This window comes from Gossypium hirsutum, chromosome D05 (genome assembly GCF_007990345.1).
Source record: "Gossypium hirsutum isolate 1008001.06 chromosome D05, Gossypium_hirsutum_v2.1, whole genome shotgun sequence".
In the NCBI taxonomy this organism is placed as follows: Eukaryota; Viridiplantae; Streptophyta; class Magnoliopsida; order Malvales; family Malvaceae; genus Gossypium; species Gossypium hirsutum.
Window position 1 is genome coordinate 30,805,910 of NC_053441.1, and position 19,932 is coordinate 30,825,841.

General features: G+C 30.9%; 2 protein-coding genes across 20 annotated transcripts; one reads left to right on the top strand and one right to left on the bottom strand.

Annotated features, from left to right (window-relative positions):
• Window positions 1-1,657: 1,657 nt before the first annotated feature.
• On the top strand, window positions 1,658-15,081 carry LOC107904179 (receptor kinase-like protein Xa21). Of its 2 annotated transcripts, XM_041094668.1 has the most exons (6): window positions 1,658-2,739; window positions 2,850-2,993; window positions 3,369-3,512; window positions 12,367-14,232; window positions 14,357-14,716; window positions 14,829-15,081. In XM_041094668.1, the coding sequence occupies exons 1-5, from the start codon at window positions 1,905-1,907 to the stop codon at window positions 14,710-14,712; spliced, it is 3,345 nt and encodes a 1,114-aa protein (XP_040950602.1). In that variant the 5' UTR covers window positions 1,658-1,904; the 3' UTR covers window positions 14,713-14,716; window positions 14,829-15,081. The 2 variants fall into 2 exon arrangements, with proteins under 2 accessions (XP_040950602.1, XP_040950603.1); XM_041094669.1 differs by lacking the exon at window positions 14,829-15,081 and having other exon boundaries at window positions 14,357-14,720.
• Window positions 5,289-8,419, bottom strand: LOC107904180 (uncharacterized). Of its 18 annotated transcripts, none has more exons than XR_005914211.1 (7): window positions 8,254-8,419; window positions 8,101-8,162; window positions 7,872-7,937; window positions 7,167-7,250; window positions 6,798-6,826; window positions 6,003-6,082; window positions 5,289-5,465 (listed from the first exon to the last, which is right to left on the bottom strand). XR_005914211.1 is itself a non-coding variant. In XM_016830461.2 (7 exons), exons 1-7 carry the CDS (start codon window positions 8,333-8,335, stop codon window positions 6,076-6,078), a joined length of 327 nt encoding a protein of 108 aa, XP_016685950.1. In that variant the 5' UTR covers window positions 8,336-8,412; the 3' UTR covers window positions 6,003-6,075. The 18 variants fall into 18 exon arrangements, 8 of the variants coding, with proteins under 8 accessions (XP_016685943.1, XP_016685950.1, XP_016685952.1 ...); XM_016830461.2 differs by lacking the exon at window positions 5,289-5,465 and adding an exon at window positions 7,724-7,799 and having other exon boundaries at window positions 7,246-7,250; window positions 8,254-8,412; XM_016830463.2 differs by lacking the exon at window positions 5,289-5,465 and adding an exon at window positions 7,727-7,799 and having other exon boundaries at window positions 6,004-6,082; window positions 7,246-7,250; window positions 8,254-8,412.
• Window positions 15,082-19,932: the final 4,851 nt, after the last annotated feature.

Sequence of the window (19,932 nt, forward strand, 5' to 3'; positions counted from 1 at the left end):
TCATTTTAAAATAAATAAATATTTTAAATTGATTGCTTTATAAATTCTGATCAATATAAAATTATCTCGGTGACCGATGTAATGTTCTAAATTTGGATCTAACATCTAAATGGGGTTGAAAAAGTTATAAGTACTACTTATGATAATAATAAAAATTTAAGTAAAAAAATAGGTTAAAAAATTCTTTAGTTCCTGCATTTGGAAATAATGGGGGCGGCGTGGAAAATTGGGTCATACTTTTTCCGTCAACGAGGGAAAAAAAACAAATTTGTTGATGGAATGGGATCTTTTTCGATTTCACCAATCATGGTTTAGTCAAGTGGTTGGCCAAGAAACCTTCTGCATGCTAATTCCCAAAATCTTTTATCCTGTTCATCGATTTTATTTAAAGGGTTTGTGTTATTATATAAAGGATAAATTCCACAATTGATGACCAATGTTTATAGATTTTTATTTTGGGAATCAAAAATAAAAACTTTTGCAAATTGGGTGCTGTTTTTAACAGCCGTTTTCATTTCAGTTACCCAACTTTAATAAGTTTTCATTTTGGTCACCACTGTTAATTCAATTTTATTGTACAATCATTTTAGTCACCCAACTTTAATAAGTTTATATTTTAGTCATTTATTTTTATTTTTAAAATTAATTTTATTTTTTTCAAAAAAGGGTTTTTATTAAAAATTGAGTTATTCAGTGATTTAGATGAAACCCACTTTTTCCCTATATCTTAATTCTTTGTAAAAGTTTAGGTTTTTCCTGGAAAACTTCAAGTTTTTTTACCAAAAAAATTTAAAATTACTTCTAATAAAAGAAAAAATAAAGGAAATTAAAAAGATAAAATGACATTTTCCTATAAAAATTCAAGTAATTTTATGTAAAATCCCGTGTTTTCTGTTTTTTAAAATGATAAAATAGTTTTTTCTATAAAAACCCAAATTCCGTGTAAAATCACATGTTTTCGCTTTTGTTGGAAACACTAAAATTAATTTTAAGAAGGACAAAAAAATAAAGGAAATTCAAAACATTAAAAATAAAGGAAATTCAAAACATTAAATGATTTTTCCCTGTAAAATTAAAAAATTTTCTTAAGTAATTCGTTACGATTTTCCATTTTACAAGAAAAAAAAAGAGCTAAAAATAATTCTAAAAAGATAAAAAAAATAAATAAAAATGACAATTTGATAGATTTTGTAAATGTTGATGATAAAATTTATTGAACTTTTTAAAATTAGAACTAAAATGATCAGTTTTGTAAATATTGAAGTCCAAAATTTTTTTATATTTAGGATGAAATTGATAGGATTTGTAAAATTAGAGGGATAAATTTATTACTAGACCAATAAAAAAGCTCATATTAGTTTAGAGTGACTAACATATTTAATTTCAAAAAATTTAGTTACTAAATCGAAAAATTAATTGTTAAATGATCAAAATAGAACGAAAGACCTAGTTGAGTGACTAATTTTATAATTTATCCATAAAAAATAATTTTCAAAATAAATTTAACGTTACACATCATCATTTAACAAATAATTTAACAGATAAAATTCTAAAAAAAAAATTAATTTACACGTTTCAAAATATATAAAAACTAATTTACTTATTTTTTAAATAAATTCCTAAATACATTACTCCCTTCAAAAATTCCATAGCTTGAGTAGTTCTTTTCATATAAACCTTCGATGTGAATCGGTGTACCGCAATAAAGGGGGCGAAAGAGAAAGCCAAAGGAGTGATGGGCAAATTATGTGGTCCGAACTCAAAAGCTGCTAATTTGTTTGTTGCGAAGACCAAGAAGACCAAGGAGTTTCCGCTTGGAGTTTAATCCTCCTATTTAACCAATGCTTTAAATATGCTTTCTTAACGACCCTCCTCCACTTTCATCATTTCCCAAACCCATAAACATGTCCAATTTCCATTTTCTTTCATCGGCATTAATATTCTTCCACTGTTTCATGGTTATCTACGCCGTGACTACCAGAAACCTCACCACCGATCAATCTGTTCTTCTCGAATTTAAACACCAAATCAATGATCCTCATGGCATCCTAGTCGACAACTGGACCACCAGCCACTCTTTCTGTAACTGGATCGGTGTCACTTGCGGTGCTAAGCATAACAGAATCGTAGCTTTGAATCTTCCCAACATGAATCTTGCCGGAACTATCCCTCCGGAATTAGGGAACCTCTCGTTCTTAGCCTCTCTTAATTTGAGTGGCAATGGATTCCATGGCGATTTGCCGGTAGAGTTGGGGCAACTGAGTCGTCTGAAACTCGTCGACTTAAGCTCCAATTTCTTTACCGGGGAAATCCCATCATCATTTGGAAGATTGAACCAGGTTTCAGACTTGGTTCTCAGCAATAACAATCTGACTGGAGCAATCCCTCCCGAGATAAGTAATCTTTTGAATATGAGAACACTTGACTTGGAATCGAACAAGCTTTATGGGTCTATACCTTCTTCCATTTACAACATTTCTTCATTGCGAAAGATTTATTTATCCTTGAATAGTTTATCTGGTAAAATCCCAGATGATATGTGCCACCATCTTTCCAATTTGGAGGCACTTTACTTGGGCACAAACGAGTTGTCAGGTCAGATTCCAACAACTATACATGAATGCAGGAATCTTCAAGGATTAGCATTAGATTACAATCAGTTGAGTGGCAGCATTCCCAGGAGTATTGGAAATCTAACTGCACTTACAGAGCTATATTTGGGTGGAAATAATTTAGGAGGTAAGTTTTAAAGAAAAAAAGTGATGATATTTTAGAGTATAAAAAGAAATGAAATAATCCATAAAGTGAGATTAGAGGGTGTGGCAACTTGATTTATGTTATTTGAACAGGTGAGATCCCTTGGGAAATTGGAAATCTGTTGAATTTGGAGATATTTTTCGCTATGGATATGAGGCTTACTGGACTCATTCCCACAAGCATCGGCAATTTAACCAACCTCAAGAAGATATATTTAGGTCCTAATTTTTTAGAAGGTACTTCTAATTAACTAACATTTATTATTATATTACAAAAATAAATAAAAAAGAGAGAAATGTATTTTATAAAATTAATAGAATGGCCTAAAAGAAAATAGCCTTTCTTTTTTTTATTCAAAGCTTTTCGTATTTATTTCTCATGAAAAAAGAATTTTAGTATTTGAAGAGAAGAGATGTCTATGGGTCAAACTTGGACAAAATAATTTTTTACCTTAATCTTGTCTGGCCAAAAAAGAAAATTAAATATAATTATAAATATAAAATATTATAAATATTGATATGTTCATATATAATATAATATAATATTTTAATTAATTTTCATGGTGCCTAAAATTTGAAAGTCTAAAAAGAAGTGGATGCTGACATATGCAGGTGAAATTCCATGGGAGATTGGGAATATTCATTCATTGGAGATATTTTCAGCACCAAATATGAGCTTAAATGGGGAGATTCCACGTTCTATTCTCAATGGTTCTTCTTTGACAGCCATTTATCTCATGCTCAATCATTTATCTGGTAAGTTTAAGCTTCTTTTTATGTTCGAAGTTGGTGGTTATATAACAAATAATGCAAAACACCAAATTACCTTTGCAATTAAATTAGGGAATTAAAAGAAAAGGTGTTGAATATACATTTCAAATTTTGTTTAACTATCTTTAAGTTGGCATATATTACTTTTTTAAATATATATATAAAATTATTTTTATTTAATATTTAGTAGTTATTATACATTAATATTATTATAGATTTTATTAAATTTTTAAATATAAATAATTTAATATATTTTTATAATATTTGTATTATATTAAATTATATTTAATTTTCATTGATAAAAATTATAAAATTCATAAAAAATAATATATTATAAACTTCAAAATGGGTCGAGTTAACCTTCAACTTTAAATATTGGACCTCAAGCTTGACTCAAATTTTAAATAGACTTTTTTTTGTCTAATCTTATTTTTTAAGTTTAATGTTTTTTGTCTAAATTTTGTGCAAAACTTTAAGCTCAGTCAAAGAGCTAAGTCCAAACTCTACAATCAATGTTAGAATCATGACAAGTACCTCTTAAGATATAGTTTTAAAAAATAAATTAATATAATACTTGTCATCATTTTAACACTACTTGTAAAACTTTTACTGAGATTGTACCTGATATATATATATATAGACACTAGTGTGAAACTTTTACTGAGATTGTACCTGATATATATATATATATATATATAGACACTAGTTTTAACTCTCATGTGTTGTACGTTAAAGAGATAACCATATATGTGTTAAATAATTAAGATAACGATAGAAATATTAAAAAATGTAATTAATGTTAAAATAATTTTTTTAAAATTAATGTATAAATTTACAAATCATTTCATATAAAAATAATATTATGTAAAAATTACTTAATTATAAAAATATATGATTTATAATAAATAAATTATAATTAATCATAATTCTCGTACGAATATATATTGTTATAGAGAGCACTGTAACTTAAGAATTTGAATCCTAAATTTACTACATATTATCTTTTAAGTATAGCTATAAGAATCAAATACATTAAGCCTCAAGTTCAATCACTTAATAAATATTTAGTTAAAAGCACTATACCAAAATAGGTTTTTAGCGGTGTTTTTTATGCCTTAGGGCGTTTTTAAAAGCGCCGCAAAAAACGCCACTGTTGCAATCGCCGCAAATGTTTGCGACGTTTATTCTATAAACGCCGCTATAGATCATGATCTTTAGCGGCGCTTTTTCCACAAACACCGCTTTAGATCAAGACCTTTAGCGGCGATTATTCCACAAACGCCGCTATAGATCATGATCTTTAGCGGCGCTTTTTCCACAAACGCCGCTATTGATCAGGACCTTTAGCGGCGATTTTTCCACAAACGCCGCTATAGATCAATATCTTTAGCGGCGCTTTTCACACAAACGCCACTATAGATCAATACCTTTAGCGGCGCTTTCTCTACAAACGCCGCTATAGATCAAGACCTTTAGCGGCGCTTTTCACACAAACGCCGCTAAAAACATCTTTAAAAAATATTTTTTTAAATAATATTTATTTCTATAATAAATATTATATTATATTTTAAGGATAAATAAAAAATATTATTTAAATGAAATTTTATACGAAAATTTTAACTTTAAAACTAAATATTAATGAATTTAAATTTAGAATTTAAAATAATAAATTAATAACACAATTAAAATCCAAAAGTTAGAACTCTTAAGTAAAAATAAAAATTTAAAATCAAAACTAAAATAAATAATACATATGCAAGATAATAAAACATACAATGCATTTTATTAATCAAGTAAATCTTGGTAATAAAAGATATAATACATTTACTTAATCAAGAAAATCTTGTACATCATTGAAGTCACACCATCAAATCTGTACCCATCAAACTTATACTCCTCCAGCCACCATCTTGCATTTGAAAGAAGATACCTCAGTACCTAAAGCAACAATTAAGAAATAATATTTACAACTGGAAGGGAGGAAGCCAAAATCTTTAAACAAGCTATTCATTAAGAAATAGCTTAGTGTGACAATAACACCTAATGCTATAGAGAGAAAGCAGAACGAAAGGTAGAGAGATTGTACAAATGTGCCAATGGCATTAGGGAAGCATTTCCATTTCAAAACTGGTTAGATACTGCAAATTGTGGAATTTAGAGACAAGAAGGTTGTATATTTCCCAGGCAGCTAGCTTACGCTTGATCTACATTAACCGTTTGCGCAGATTATTACATGGAAATATAAACATTTATAGACCCCCCCCTTTTTTTTTTCTTTTCGGGCAAAGATGCATATAGTACACAGAAATGTATCTTATTGCATTCAAGATGCTGTAAAGAAAAACATAAAAAAACAAGCCAAAATATATGCCTAAACACAATCCTATGTCTAGCTCCAAATAATAAGTGAAAACAGAAATAAAGCCAGCAAATGGATTCGTAAACATAAGCACTAGAAAAAGTAGAAACACATACCACATAAATCGTACTTTCTTTGCCATCTCCTTGATCTCCTTTTCAACTTTTTTTATGCTGGTTGAATAAGGTCCTAATCCCTGCCAAGAAAAAAAAAAGAGGAGTTTCTATTATAGCTGCCCAAAAATCAATATAGATAAAAACTAAAAAATAAAAAAAAAGGAAAGATCAAAAATGATGCAAGGCTCAAATGGTGAATGACAAATAGGTTTGCTTTTTTAACTAATGTAAATCCTTGCCGTCGATTTCAAAGATGATAATTGCCAGAACAATCAACTTCACAATGTTGTTTAAGTAAAAATCAAGAAAGCTATCTGATCTAACTAGTCATCCGAGCAGGTAACCTCTCCGCACACTGTTGAAAGAAGAGTAAATAAGGCAACTAGATCTATAGCTCAAAATAACCAGCCTCAATTCCATTCAGAGCCATGCTATCCTAATGATCAGTCTTAAGATACAAACATTAAACACAACGCAGCAGTCATCACTTGCAAAGAACAGAATAGAGGCGAACATTTGAGAACAAACAAATTTTGCAATGTTTCGTATCTTTTTCAATCCATCATCAAGAAAACTCGAAGAAATTGCAGGAGAACTAACTAGCAGCTAAAACAAAGCTTCAAGGTTAATTCTTGAAAATGTCACCGAAGCTAAAACCTAAACTTTAGAAATATTCTCTGCTTATTAAGAAATGCCATCACCACCAAAACTAGTATAAAGAAAGATCTAGTGTGATTATCACAAACTTAAATATCAACTACTCATAGTTAGGAAATTAAAATGCACAACAATCACCTTATACATATCATAAATGAATCTTCATCCTGTAAACAGAACAATTCATATAGTGAAGAGAAAGAAACAGGATGCTCAACTTTGACGAATAGAAGACTGCACATGTAAAGAAAACTTCTCCTGTAAAATGTATTTTATTAAAAAACTACTGCTTTACTTTCAGTCCTAATGCCTAGGAGGAAGATTTATTCTAACAAGTCTAGAAAGAAATAGAATATAAAATAAGATCCCACATATTATAGCATTGAATGAAGATTTTATAGAACTTATTATGATCCTCCTTCACAATTAGAAAAACCATATGCAACTGAACTTGTGGAAGAGTTGACTAACAATTTGCTACATGCCAAGGAAAAGGGAGATGCATACTGGGCTACTCATTCCAACATGTGACTCATAAATTCTAAGTGATTTTGGTCTTTTTGGCCGGGTGTGTTTGAATACATACTTTTCCTGTCACAAGAGCAACATCATTAGTAACAAAAAGATAAAAGACATATAGCAGACTGAACTAAGTTGATCTTACCGTGCAGCAATTAAACTGGAAGAGAAAGAATGTAATTTAGAAACTGACTTATATATGAAAGTGAACCAACTGAAATTGTTTTCTTAAAAACACTCCATTAACATTAAAACAAAACACAGAATTTATGCTTTTTTTTATTAACTATTTACTATGTAAAACACTCCATTAACATTAAAATCACTATTTTTTTTCTTTTGAGAACCAAAATTCAAATACTTAAATTGCTTTTTGGTTAAATTATTTGGTTAAATTACCTGCGAGGTCTCTGTATTACTAATACAACCAAAGCAAATCCACTTAGAAAATGGTTCATCTAATCCCGTTAATGCAATTATAAACTGGTTTCACATATATGCGCCTAAAAGAACTACTATTTAAGCAAATATAATTAAGAAAATACCACCAGAATCCCCATTCAGAACAGTTATCTGCCGTGCTGATGCCAGTTGCCTGCTCTCCGTTGACAAACGACGCACCTACAAATTGATAGAAAAAGATCAATATTACAACCAAAAGATTTAAACTTTAAGCTCTATTTCCTCATATACCTGAGCTAGAAGTGCATCTGAATCATCAGCTTGCTCCCCCGATTTTTCGAGTCCCTTCACCAGTGACTGCCAAATCAGGAAAAAAGGAGTTAAAAGCTAAAATTAATAGACGAAAAAGAATGAAAAGTAGAAACCTAGTCAATCAACACAAAATCCAAAGGAAAAATATTTGAATCATACGGCAGGGAGAAACTAGCAAATCAAAACAAACAAAACGATCAAAACTAACCTGCAATTCGCCTAATATGTCCGATAATTTACCGTTTTTCAGGAGGACAGTACCCGTATAACCTGAACGAAATTAACAAGTTGAAGTCAAAATTAAAACAGTAAGAAAAATAAAAAAGAAGAATTGAAGTAAGAAATTCAGTTGGAACGGTACCGGCTCCGGCTAAGATCAAGATCTTCGACAAACCTACTCCGGTTTGCATAGCCATGACAGTGTTTTCGAAAAAATTAATCATATAAAAAACATAATATGTTGCATTAGTAAGGAACAAGAAAAAGACGTTTCGGAGGGGGGAAAGTTGGGATTAGGAATTTTAGGGGGGAAAGTTGGGGGATTTCGGAGGGCGAATTTTTATAGAATGGCCTAATTTTTTTAAATTAAAATGTTTTTTGTGGTGTTTTTTTATAAAAAGCCGCTATTTTACTTTAAACAAAATGATGTTGTTTTGTTGTGCTTAAAATTTTTATTTTATTTTTTAATAAATTTATTTATTTTTGCGGCGTTTTAAACGCCGCTATTACTCACATTTAGCGGCGTTTTCTAAAAAAACGCCACAAAAAATTTTCATTTCAAAACAAAATGACGCCGTTTTACTATGCTAAAATTTTTTTATTTTAATTTTTTATAAATTGATTTATTTTTTGCGGGCTATTGCTTACCTTTAACGGCGTTTTTGCAAATTTTTTTTCATTTTGAACAAAATGACGCCGTTTTGCTATTCTAAAATTTTTTTATTTTATTTTTTATAAATTGATCTATTATTGCGGCGTTTTTTTTTAAAAACGCCGCTATTTCACTTTAAACAAATGATTCCGTTTTGTTATGCTTAAAATTTTTTATTTTTTTTAATAAATTGATTTATTTTTTCCAAAAAAACGCCGCAAAAATTTTTTCATTTGGAACAAAATGACGCCGTTTTGCTATGCTAAAAATTTTTTATTTTAATTTTTATAAATTGATTTATTTTTTGCGGCTCTTTTATAAAAGCACCGCTATTGCTTACCTTTAGCGGCGTTTTTGAGAAAAACGCCGCAAATTTTTTTTCATTTTGAACAAAATGACGCTAGTTTTTATTTTATTTTTATATATATTGATTTATTTTTTGAGGCGTTTTTATTAAAAACGCCGCTATTTCATTTTGAACAAAATGACGCCGTTTTGCTATTTTGGTTTTTATTAATTGATTTATTTTGAACAAAATAATTTTTATAAAAAAAACAAGTACTCTCAAAATAAATATTTTAATAAGAAAACAAATGATAAAATGGTTGTAATTAATTATTAAGTTAGAATTATCTAAATTAAATAATTTCCTATATATTCATATCATTTTTATTTTTGTATTTATTTCTTATAATTTGGTCCTCTCCAAAATAAATAATTATGCATAAATATCCATATCAATCTATTACTTTTTTAACTTATTTATTAATTCTATTTAAACTAATATTTAAATATATCAAATGATTTAGATTAAATTTTTTTTAAATATAAAAGCATTAATTAATTGTATAAAATTTTATCATTTAACAAATCTCAAGTAAACCTTAACCTTAAACCCTCTAAATTAACCATTCAATACATATAAAGTCTATCTATTATATATCTCTTAAATAATTTAAACAATACTCATAATTTCAATATATTTGATTTATTATTATCTATTTTACAATTATATAAGAACATATTTAAAATATAAATTAAAAAAAATAATTAATCTAAACTCAAAACCTTAACTCGACCCCTAAATCCCTAAACCTTAAATTCCTAACTCTTAACCCCTAACATCTAACCCCTAAACCCCTAACCCCTAAACATTAAATCCCAACCCTTAAACCATAATCCCTAAATCTATACTCCCTAAATCTTAAAATATTAGTTATTAAACTGCCCTTAAATCTTAAATTAATCATATACCCTAAACTAAAAACCCTAAACAAATTTATTATTATCCCTTTTACAATTATAAAGAACATATTTAAAATATAAATTAAAAAATAATTAATCTAAACCCAAAACCCTAACTCGACCCCTGGATCTCTAACTTTTAACCCCTAGCACGTCTAACCCCCAAACCCCTAACCCTCTAACCCCTAAACCTTAAATACCAACCCCTAATCCATAATCTCTAAACCCAAACTCCCTAAACCTTAAAATATGAACTCTTAAACCGGCCTTAAATCTTAAATAAATCATATACCCTAAACCAAAAACCCTAAACAAATTTATTATTATCTCTCTTACAATTATTTTAAATAATAGCATTTTAATTTTTCCGTGTGTTTTATTTCAAATTATTTCTACGTGTCATTACTTTTTTCTGAAGATTTTAAATATTCAATTAGAAATAAATTGAATTTTATTTAATATGAATAAACCAATTAAGATAAAATATTTTTAGCGGCGCTTTCCGAAAAACGCCGCTAAAAACCTGCGCATTAGCGGCGCTTTCATAAAAACGCCGCTAAATCCCCGAAAGCTCATAAAACGGCGTCGTTGGACTGAGGTGATTTTGCAGCGCTTTCCCAAAAACGCCACTAAAGCCCTGAGCATTAGCGGCGCTTTCATAAAAACGCCGCTAAATCCTCGAAAGCTCAGAAAAATGCGTCGTTGGACTGAGGTGATTTTGCGGCGCTTTCCCAAAAACGCCGCTAAAGCTCTGAACATTAGCGGCGCTTTCTTAAAAACGCCGCTAAATCCTCGAAAGCTCAGGAAACGGCGTTGTTGGGCTTAGGTTTTTTTGCGGCGCTTCCCCAAAAACGCTGCTAAAGGCCTGAGCATTAGCATCTCTTTCCTAAAAATGCCGCTAAATCCCCGAAAGCTCACAAAACGGCGTCGTTGGGCTTAGGTTTTTTTGCGGCGCTTCCTCCAAAACGCCGGTAAAGCCCTGAGCATTAGCGGCGCTTTCTTAAAAACGCCGCTAAATCAACAAAAGCTCACAAAACGGCGTCGTTGGGCTTAGTTTTTTGCCGCGCTTTCTCAAAAACGCCGCTAATGCTTATTTTCAGCGGCGATTTCCGTAAAGCGCCGCTAATGTAAGATCTTTAGCTGCGTTTTTTTATCCAAACGCCTCTAAAAACGCCGCTAAAAGTCTGTTTTGGTGTAGTGAAGAAAAATTATTTCATACAAAGTTTAAAATTACGCATAATTTCTCTTCAACTTTTAAATATAAGGATAAATATATCTTAGCGTGTTTGAACTTACGCCCTATATTGTCAACAATTATTATGAATAGTCCTAGACATTATGTAAAAAAATTAATAAATTTTTTCCTCATTCAAATTAACCTTTATTAAAAGTGATCAAGAACTACTTGAGTTTGTGGAGTACATAAAAAGAAGCGGGTTAATATGTAAATTCGTCATTATACTTTTAAGTGAAAATTGAAACTTCTCACTCTATTTTGCATTAATCAAAATTTGTCGTACATTTACCACTACATAGACTCTATATTGAATTTTGCATTGTTATTTTTACTTGATTGAATTTTGGTACTAATATTTGGTTTTTCTTTCAATTTAGCGATTTAATTTCAATTTAAAATAATTTGATTGTAAATTAAAATTTATTTCAAGTATTTTATTTTAATAGCTTAAAATAATATAATATAAAAATCACAATTATTTTATAAAAAAACTTATTTTTGTTTTATTTTTCTTTTAAAAAAATGCAAGTGTTTCTTCCACTAAATTAGAATTCTAAGTTAATTTATTAATATTTTATAAATTTAATATTTTATAAATTGAAAAATAATTTAATTATATGAATTAAATTTAATGACAAATTTTAGTAAAATTTAAAGTTTAGTAGAAAAATTCAATTATATAATAGTTGAATGATAGATTTATTTATATTCAAAGTGTAATGACAAAGATCGATTAAAATAATATATAGAGACAAATTTTAATATTCATCTATAATATACTTGAGTCAGTCATCACTCATTGAAATAAGAAGAGACAGTAGATAATATCACCTAAAATATAGAAGACGATAGGCAACAATATGAAAAACCTAAGGAAAACAACACATACACATAACAGTGCATATAAATTCTATAGAAAAAGAGGCTACTCTAAACATTCACACAAAGCATACAAACACCAACGCTAGGACTTCCAAATATTTTCATTAGCAATCGTGTTTTTCCTTAAACCATTACTTAAACATTAGCTTACCACATACAATCTTGCAAAATAATAAAACAAAGAAATTAATTTATGTCTTTTAGGTACTGATGCAAACATTTTTTTTTCCGTTCTCAAGGTAAATTACCAGACATAAGGTCGGATTCAAATCTTGAGGAGCTTCACCTATGGGGAAACAATCTTAGTGGAGACATTCCTGAATCTATCTCTAATGTTTCTAAACTCAGAAACATCGCATTGATGGCAAACTCATTCTCTGGTCATATTCCAAATAGTCTTGGCAATCTAAAATTTCTCGAGGAGTTACGCCTTTGGAAGAACAACTTGACCATTGAAACTAATTCAAATGGTGAGTGGAGCTTCTTCGCTTCCTTGCTGAATTGCAAGTATCTGAAGGTGTTAGATTTATCGGTCAACCCATTGAAGGGAGTTCTTCCAACTTCCATCTCCAATCTCTCCGAAACGCTTCAAGTTTTCTCTTGCGCGGATTGCAGAATTGAAGGCACCATTCCCACGGAAATCGGTCGCTTGAACAATGCAATGATTTTGGAACTTACCAACAATGAACTTATTGGATCCATTCCAACAACGATAGGAGGGTTAACGAATCTCCAATACTTGGGTCTTAGTGGAAATAAGTTGAAAGGCTCCATCCCACATGATCTTTGCGGTTTAAAGGGATTGTTTGAATTATCATTAGATGATAACGAGCTCGATGGACCTTTACCTCCATGTTTGGGCGAGTTGACTTCTATGAGAAAACTACACTTGTCCTTCAACAAGTTGCATTCATCAATACCTTTCAGTTTATGGAGCTTGAAAGATATCTTAGAAGTAGACTTGTCGTCCAACTATTTCAACGGTTCCCTTCCACTTGAAATCGGAAAGTTGAGCGTACTGCAACACTTGAACTTGTCAATGAATTCGTTATCAAATGACATCCCATCCACAATTGGAAATCTTCGTGATCTGCAAGTTCTAGCCCTTTCAAGTAATAGGTTTCAAGGCCTTATCCCTACGTCATTCGGTGACTTGGTGAGTTTGGAAAGCTTGGATTTATCAGACAACAACCTCTCCGGAGTCATTCCCAGATCTCTAGAAGGGCTTCGTCACCTCAATAATTTTAATGTGTCTCTGAATAGATTGGAAGGGGAGATACCAAGTGGAGGGCCTTTTGCGAACTTCACAAGCCAATCATTCATGAAAAATTACGCACTGTGTGGTTCACCTAGATTACAAGTCTCACCATGCAAAAGTAACACCCATCGAAATTCAAAGAAGACCCTTTTACATGTTTTGAGGTATGTTTTACCAATAGTTGCTTCAATCATCATAGTCGTTACCTTAATAGTTGTCTGCACACCACTGAAGAAGAAGAGGAAGAGTACAAGCTCCACTACGATAGAAGATTCATTTCCTTTGAAGGAATGGAAAAGAATTTCGTATGATCAGTTATCGAAAGCGACAGATGGATTTAGCGGAGGAAACATTCTTGGTTCGGGAAGTTTCGGCACTGTATATAAAGGAATACTTTTTGATGAGACCGAAGTTGCAATAAAAGTTTTTAATTTGCAAATAGAGGGAGCGTTTAGGAGTTTCGACGTCGAATGCGAAGTGATCAGTAAGATCATTCATCGTAATCTCGTCAAGGTCATTACTTGTTGTTCTAGTACTACTGATTTCAAAGCCCTAGTGCTTGAACTCATGCCAAATGGAAGCCTTGACAAATGGCTATACTCTAACAATCATTTCTTGGATATTCTACAAAGAATCAACATAATGATAGATGTTGCATCGGCACTAGAATACCTCCACTCGGGATATTCGACTCCTCTAATCCATTGCGACCTAAAACCAAGTAACGTCTTACTAGACAAAGACATGATTGCTCATGTGGGAGATTTTGGGATTGCCAAATTATTAGGAGAAGGAGATTCCATGAAGCAAACAATGACGCTTGCCACCATTGGCTATATGGCACCAGGTGATGTTTTGATTTCTATTTGTTTTTCTTTGTTGTGACATTTTAGTATTTTTTATTGATATTAAAGTAATCTCTAATTGCATCATAGCATCATTATTGATTTAATTATATGTTTAAAATGTAGAGTATGGATCAGCAGGAATTATTTCCGTGAAAAGTGATGTCTATAGTTATGGTATTTTATTAATGGAAACTTTCACAAGAAAAAAGCCTACAGATGAAATTTTTGCTGGAGAAATGAGCATGAAGCATTGGGTGAAAACATCACTAGGTAATGGAATAATTGGGGTAGGAGATTCTGGTTTACTTGAAGAAGATGACAAATACTTTGTTGTTAAAGCAAATTGTATATCCTCAATTATGAAATTGGCTTTAGATTGCTCGGCTGAATTACCTGAAGATAGGACTGATATGAACAATGTTCTTTCCATGCTCAAGAACATCAAAAGAAAATTTATGAATGACATAGAAGAAGATTAATACGGTAAGGAATGCAATTATTTCTGTATATATTGTAAGCTTACGTAGAATACATAGAATTTAATCAACTTCCTTTTGAGATAGCTTTTCTTTATATTTATTTATTTATTTTGCAGATTAAAAGTTGCTATCATAATACGATAAATAATGTTTTGAGGTTTGATTCTTATCAGTAATCTGATATGGCAAGTGTTGTGTAAGTATCATTTTCAGCTTTCTATGATGCCAATGGCATGCCTTGACCTTGGATTGAGATAACCATCTCCAAATTTTCTTTTGTTAGCTAGTTCAAATTACTTTATGATGGCTAGCTGCAACTTACTTTTATGATTATTTCTTATTTTCTTAAATTTAAATAAATAATTGAATTTCAGTTCGACTTATAAAACTTGTTTAACAACATTAAATAAAATCATTAATTTATGGAATATTTTGAAATGCTTTGGTATACTAATAACCATTTTTTATTATTTATCTTATGATCGAATATCAATGTTCAAATTTAATTCCAAATTAATATTGAGTAGATTTCCAAAATTTCAACTCTTCGTATCTTTAAATTATTTCGTGTTTTTATCTGAATAGTAATAATGAAGATTTTAATTAAAGTGAAATTTTACTTCCAATGTTGTATAATTAAAATTTAATTTATATAAATATATTTTTATATATTTTCATAATTTTTTTTACAATCAATGTTTTAATATTTTGATCGTCATATTTCATATTTTATTCATGTAAATCATGTATATCAAACTTGGAGTTACTTGAAATTTTTTAAATATTTACTTTATGTGAAACAAAACTTTCAATTTATGTAAAAATCTTTTAACCATTCAATATATTAGTATAAACAATATTTTAGATCGATATGATAAAAAATATCGGATTAGTTCGAAAATTTACAACAATTATATCAATAAAATTCAACAATTAATGTAACGCCCCAAACCCGGCTTAGGCGTTATGGCCAAATCTGGAGTTGCTACTTAATATGATTTACGACAATTATATCTATAAAATTCAAAGATCCCGATTTTATTCAAAATCATTTCTTATCATTCTATTTACTTAAAACGTTGTTTTGTTTATATTTTCTAAAATTTATAAATTTCACAGCGAAAGACTCCTTAAAAAAGGATATTTGAGAAGATACAGTTCGTTGTTTGAAAAACCTTTATTTTGGTAGGAATGCAAATTTTGTCGACTAGATCATTTTAGCAATATTAAGCAAAATACGAGAATAAGTTTTAAAAATAATCTAAATAGTCTAGGGAGTCCAAAAATTTACAAGACCAAAACACCAAAACTTAAATAATCCAATTTAAAAAGATTATGACATTAACCGAGCTCCCGTTTGCACCGATCCGCCTAAGTCTAAGGATTACCTAAAAATATCAGTCAGACAAAGAGTGAGTTTTTGAAACTTAGTGTAGATCAAATAACTTAAAGCAGTTAGATGCATGTTAAACAGATTATCAGAAACAGATTTAGAACTGAATAGAACAAACATGACATATAATCCTACCCCAACCGCTACACACCATCTTTGACCATCCTAACACACCATATGGGTATAAAACAGTCATCCATCCCTACTCACCACTTAATGTCAATCAGACACTTTATAGAATAGTTGCAGCTGAGTTGCTGGATCAACAGGTGATTTAACGCCTTTGCCACAGAATCACTTCCTCTACATGTTATTTACAACCCAACCCAAATGCAGATATAGAAAATAATAAATGTCATGCATATTCAAAGCAGGAATTATACATGCTATAATTTTACATGCACATCATATCTGATACAAATCATAAACTTAACATTAGTTTTCGGGTTTATCTATCAATCAGCATCTTAATTACTCTTACAAATAACAGAAACTGTACTAACAAATGTCCATATTTCATGTTTTTTAGTACATTTATTCACATACTGACCCTACGGAAGACCCACAGTCGATCGAGACCTTCCGCATGGCCTTAGGGAAAATTTTAGAATTTTGGGCCGACACGCCCATCTGGTCCATACGATCCAATTAGCCCAGACCGTGTTTTACACACGGTCCAGCACATGGCCGTGTGGCGTCTACAGTGAAATTTTTTGACTTTCACTAATTGCTTTTTTTTTTGTATTTTTAATACACACCTGGTCTAGATTCGATACGAGCGCTCCCACGAGATAACCAGTACCTAAAAAACATCACAAACTTAACAAATTATTCTTTACGAACTGTAACACCCTTAGCCTGTATCCGTCACCGAAACAGGGTTACGAAGCATTACGGAATATACAGATCAAGTAAACAAATATTTCATTTTATACAATATTCATGTTAGAAATCAAACATAAAGTCCCTTATATGAACCCTCGAGGTCCAAAACATGCATTAGAAATGAGTTGGGACTAAACCGAGTATTCAGATAATTTTTCGCAAAATTTCAAAATTTTTCCTAGGTGTAGGGGTCACACGCCTATGTGGTCAGGCCGTGTGGTTCACACGGCCAAGGGACACGACCGTGTCTCAGACTGTGTAACTCTCTGACTTGGGTCACACGGCCAAGCCACATGCCTGTGTGCTAGGCTATGTGTAAATACCTGAGCATTCTGTTTTGAAATTTTAAAGATGTAGGGGACACCCGGTCAGGTCACATGCCCATATGCTAGGCCGTGTGTCACACACAGCTGAGACAAACGCCCATGTCTCTGCTCGTGTAGACAAAAATAGGCTATTTTTCAAGCCATATTTCTCACCCTATTTTGTCATCCTCCTACACCAACACTCTAACGTATTTACAAGCTATTATAGGTCATTTAACCCAACTCAAAATCAAGTCCTATACATGATATAATACCTCATATAATCAAGTCTGCACACTTACTTAAATTACCAAGTTCACATATATGCATATGTTATCAAATATGCTAACTTAATTCATTCATCAATATGCCAATATAATATCTATCAATCAACCATTTCAAACACATACCAAACATATCCATCACAAGCTATTCCAATGGCTAGTTACAATTAAAGCATTTATATGCCGATATTGGTCAATCAACCTATACATGCCATTATAACCATAATTGATTTACTATATATATATATCGAAATAGGTTGATAGATAGTGTAAGTGATCTCTACCAAGCTTCCAATCCAACGAGCCTCCGAATTACTATAGAACAGGGGAAAATAAAACAGAGTAAGCATGAAATGCTTAGTAAATTCGTATAACATGGTAATTAACTTACCACTCATTTAAATTCAATATAAACATATAAGGCACATTCAATCAACTTGATCACGAGCCCTAACACATATCCTCATCACCCTTGTTAGTCATATATTTCATATAAATATCAAGAAACATGTATGGGCTCAACAATAATTAGATTTCCATGTACATATACTTTCTACATTATGTAATCATATAACATATACAAATCATATCCTTATATTTCAAGTACATTTGCATAATAATTCGTCTCGAGTTCAGATTATTTCATGTCGGAACTTTGCCTATTAAATCATTTGAAATGTCAGTGTCACACGGGTAATACACTCAAGGTGTACAAATATATAATCATGGATGAACATATTCATCAAATAAATTCCATGTTCATATATTATCATCTTGTATTTTTGTATACCATGTATCATCATTTTCATGTATTTCAGGCAGATACGTGTATTAATTCATTTCATGTTCATATTTTCTCATGTCAAGATTTTGCCCGTTAAATGATTGAAAAAAATCGATGAATACACAGGTAGTACATTCGAAGTGTACAAATCAGAAATTCGAAAATTCATATTCAGGAGTGCTCTTTAAAGCACATAATCAGGAAATCCTCTCCCAAGACATATAACAGGAAGCTCACAAAGAGCCATTAATTGGGAAGCTCACAAAGAGCCTATCACGAAGCTTATCCGGGCTATATAACATAAAGCTCATAAGAGCCATAATCAAGAAGTTCACAAAGAACTTTTAATCAAGAAACTCACGAAGAGCCTTTAATCAGGAGCTCCGGATAGCTATATATCGGGAAGTTCAAGCGAGCCATTTTAAGACACTCACAAAGAGCTACATTTGTGCCCGCAATATATGTAGGATCACAACCGATCATATAACAGAACGCTCACAAAGAGTTGTTGTAGTCCGCAATACATACAAGATCACTACCGATTAGGATGCTCACAGGAACCATATAACGGGAAGCTCGAGAAGGCTTATAATGGGATGCTTGTAGGAGCTGTGGTGTGTCCACAACATATGCAAGACCACAACCAAACAGGAAATCTTGTATCCATCAAATTCCATTATTCAAACGGGATTTAATATTTATCGGGCTTTGTCGGATATGTAACCAATTTCATACATTTGGCTTTTATACAATTCACATACACAAGATTTAATTCAATCATATAAATATACACAATTTAGTTACACAAACTTACCTTGACAAATATTCGTATACGTAAAATCTACTAATCCGATATTTTCTCTTTTCCTCGTTTTAACTCTAAATTTGGTCTATCCGAATCTATATGAATGAATTTAAAATTAATTCATGTTCATTTCAATTTAATTCACATCTTAGGAAAAGTTACCATTTTGCCCCTAAACTTTTAATTAATGACGATTTCGTCTCTAGGCTCGAAAAATAAAATTCATGCAATTTAATCCTTATTCCAAGCCTAGTCGATTTTTACATATAAAATTTACAGCCCATGTATTTCATAAAATTTATAAATTTTCCATGAATTTTACATCTTTTCAATATAGTCCCTAAATCATAATTTCATCAAAATTCCATTTACAAAAGTTGTTTATCTATCAACAACCTTTCATTTTCTACCATAAAACCTCATAATTCATCTATGTTAATCCATGGCAAAACCTTAGTACCTTGATAACTTACCTTGATAACTTTGCAAATTAATCCCCGAAATAGCTAGATTAAGCTATTACGATCTCGAAAATATAAAAATCATTAAAAACGGGCAAGAATAGTTACCTAATCAAGCAAAATAAGTTGGCTTGAGCTTAGGTTTCCATGGCTAGGGTTTCCATGCTTTTAATTTGGGAAAGATGATATAAATGATGATAGTTTTATTTTTTTGGTATATATCACCTTTTATTATTTCACTTTCCAATTTCATCCTTTTCTTTATTTTATTTTCCATGGATGAATTATCATCCTTAACCACTA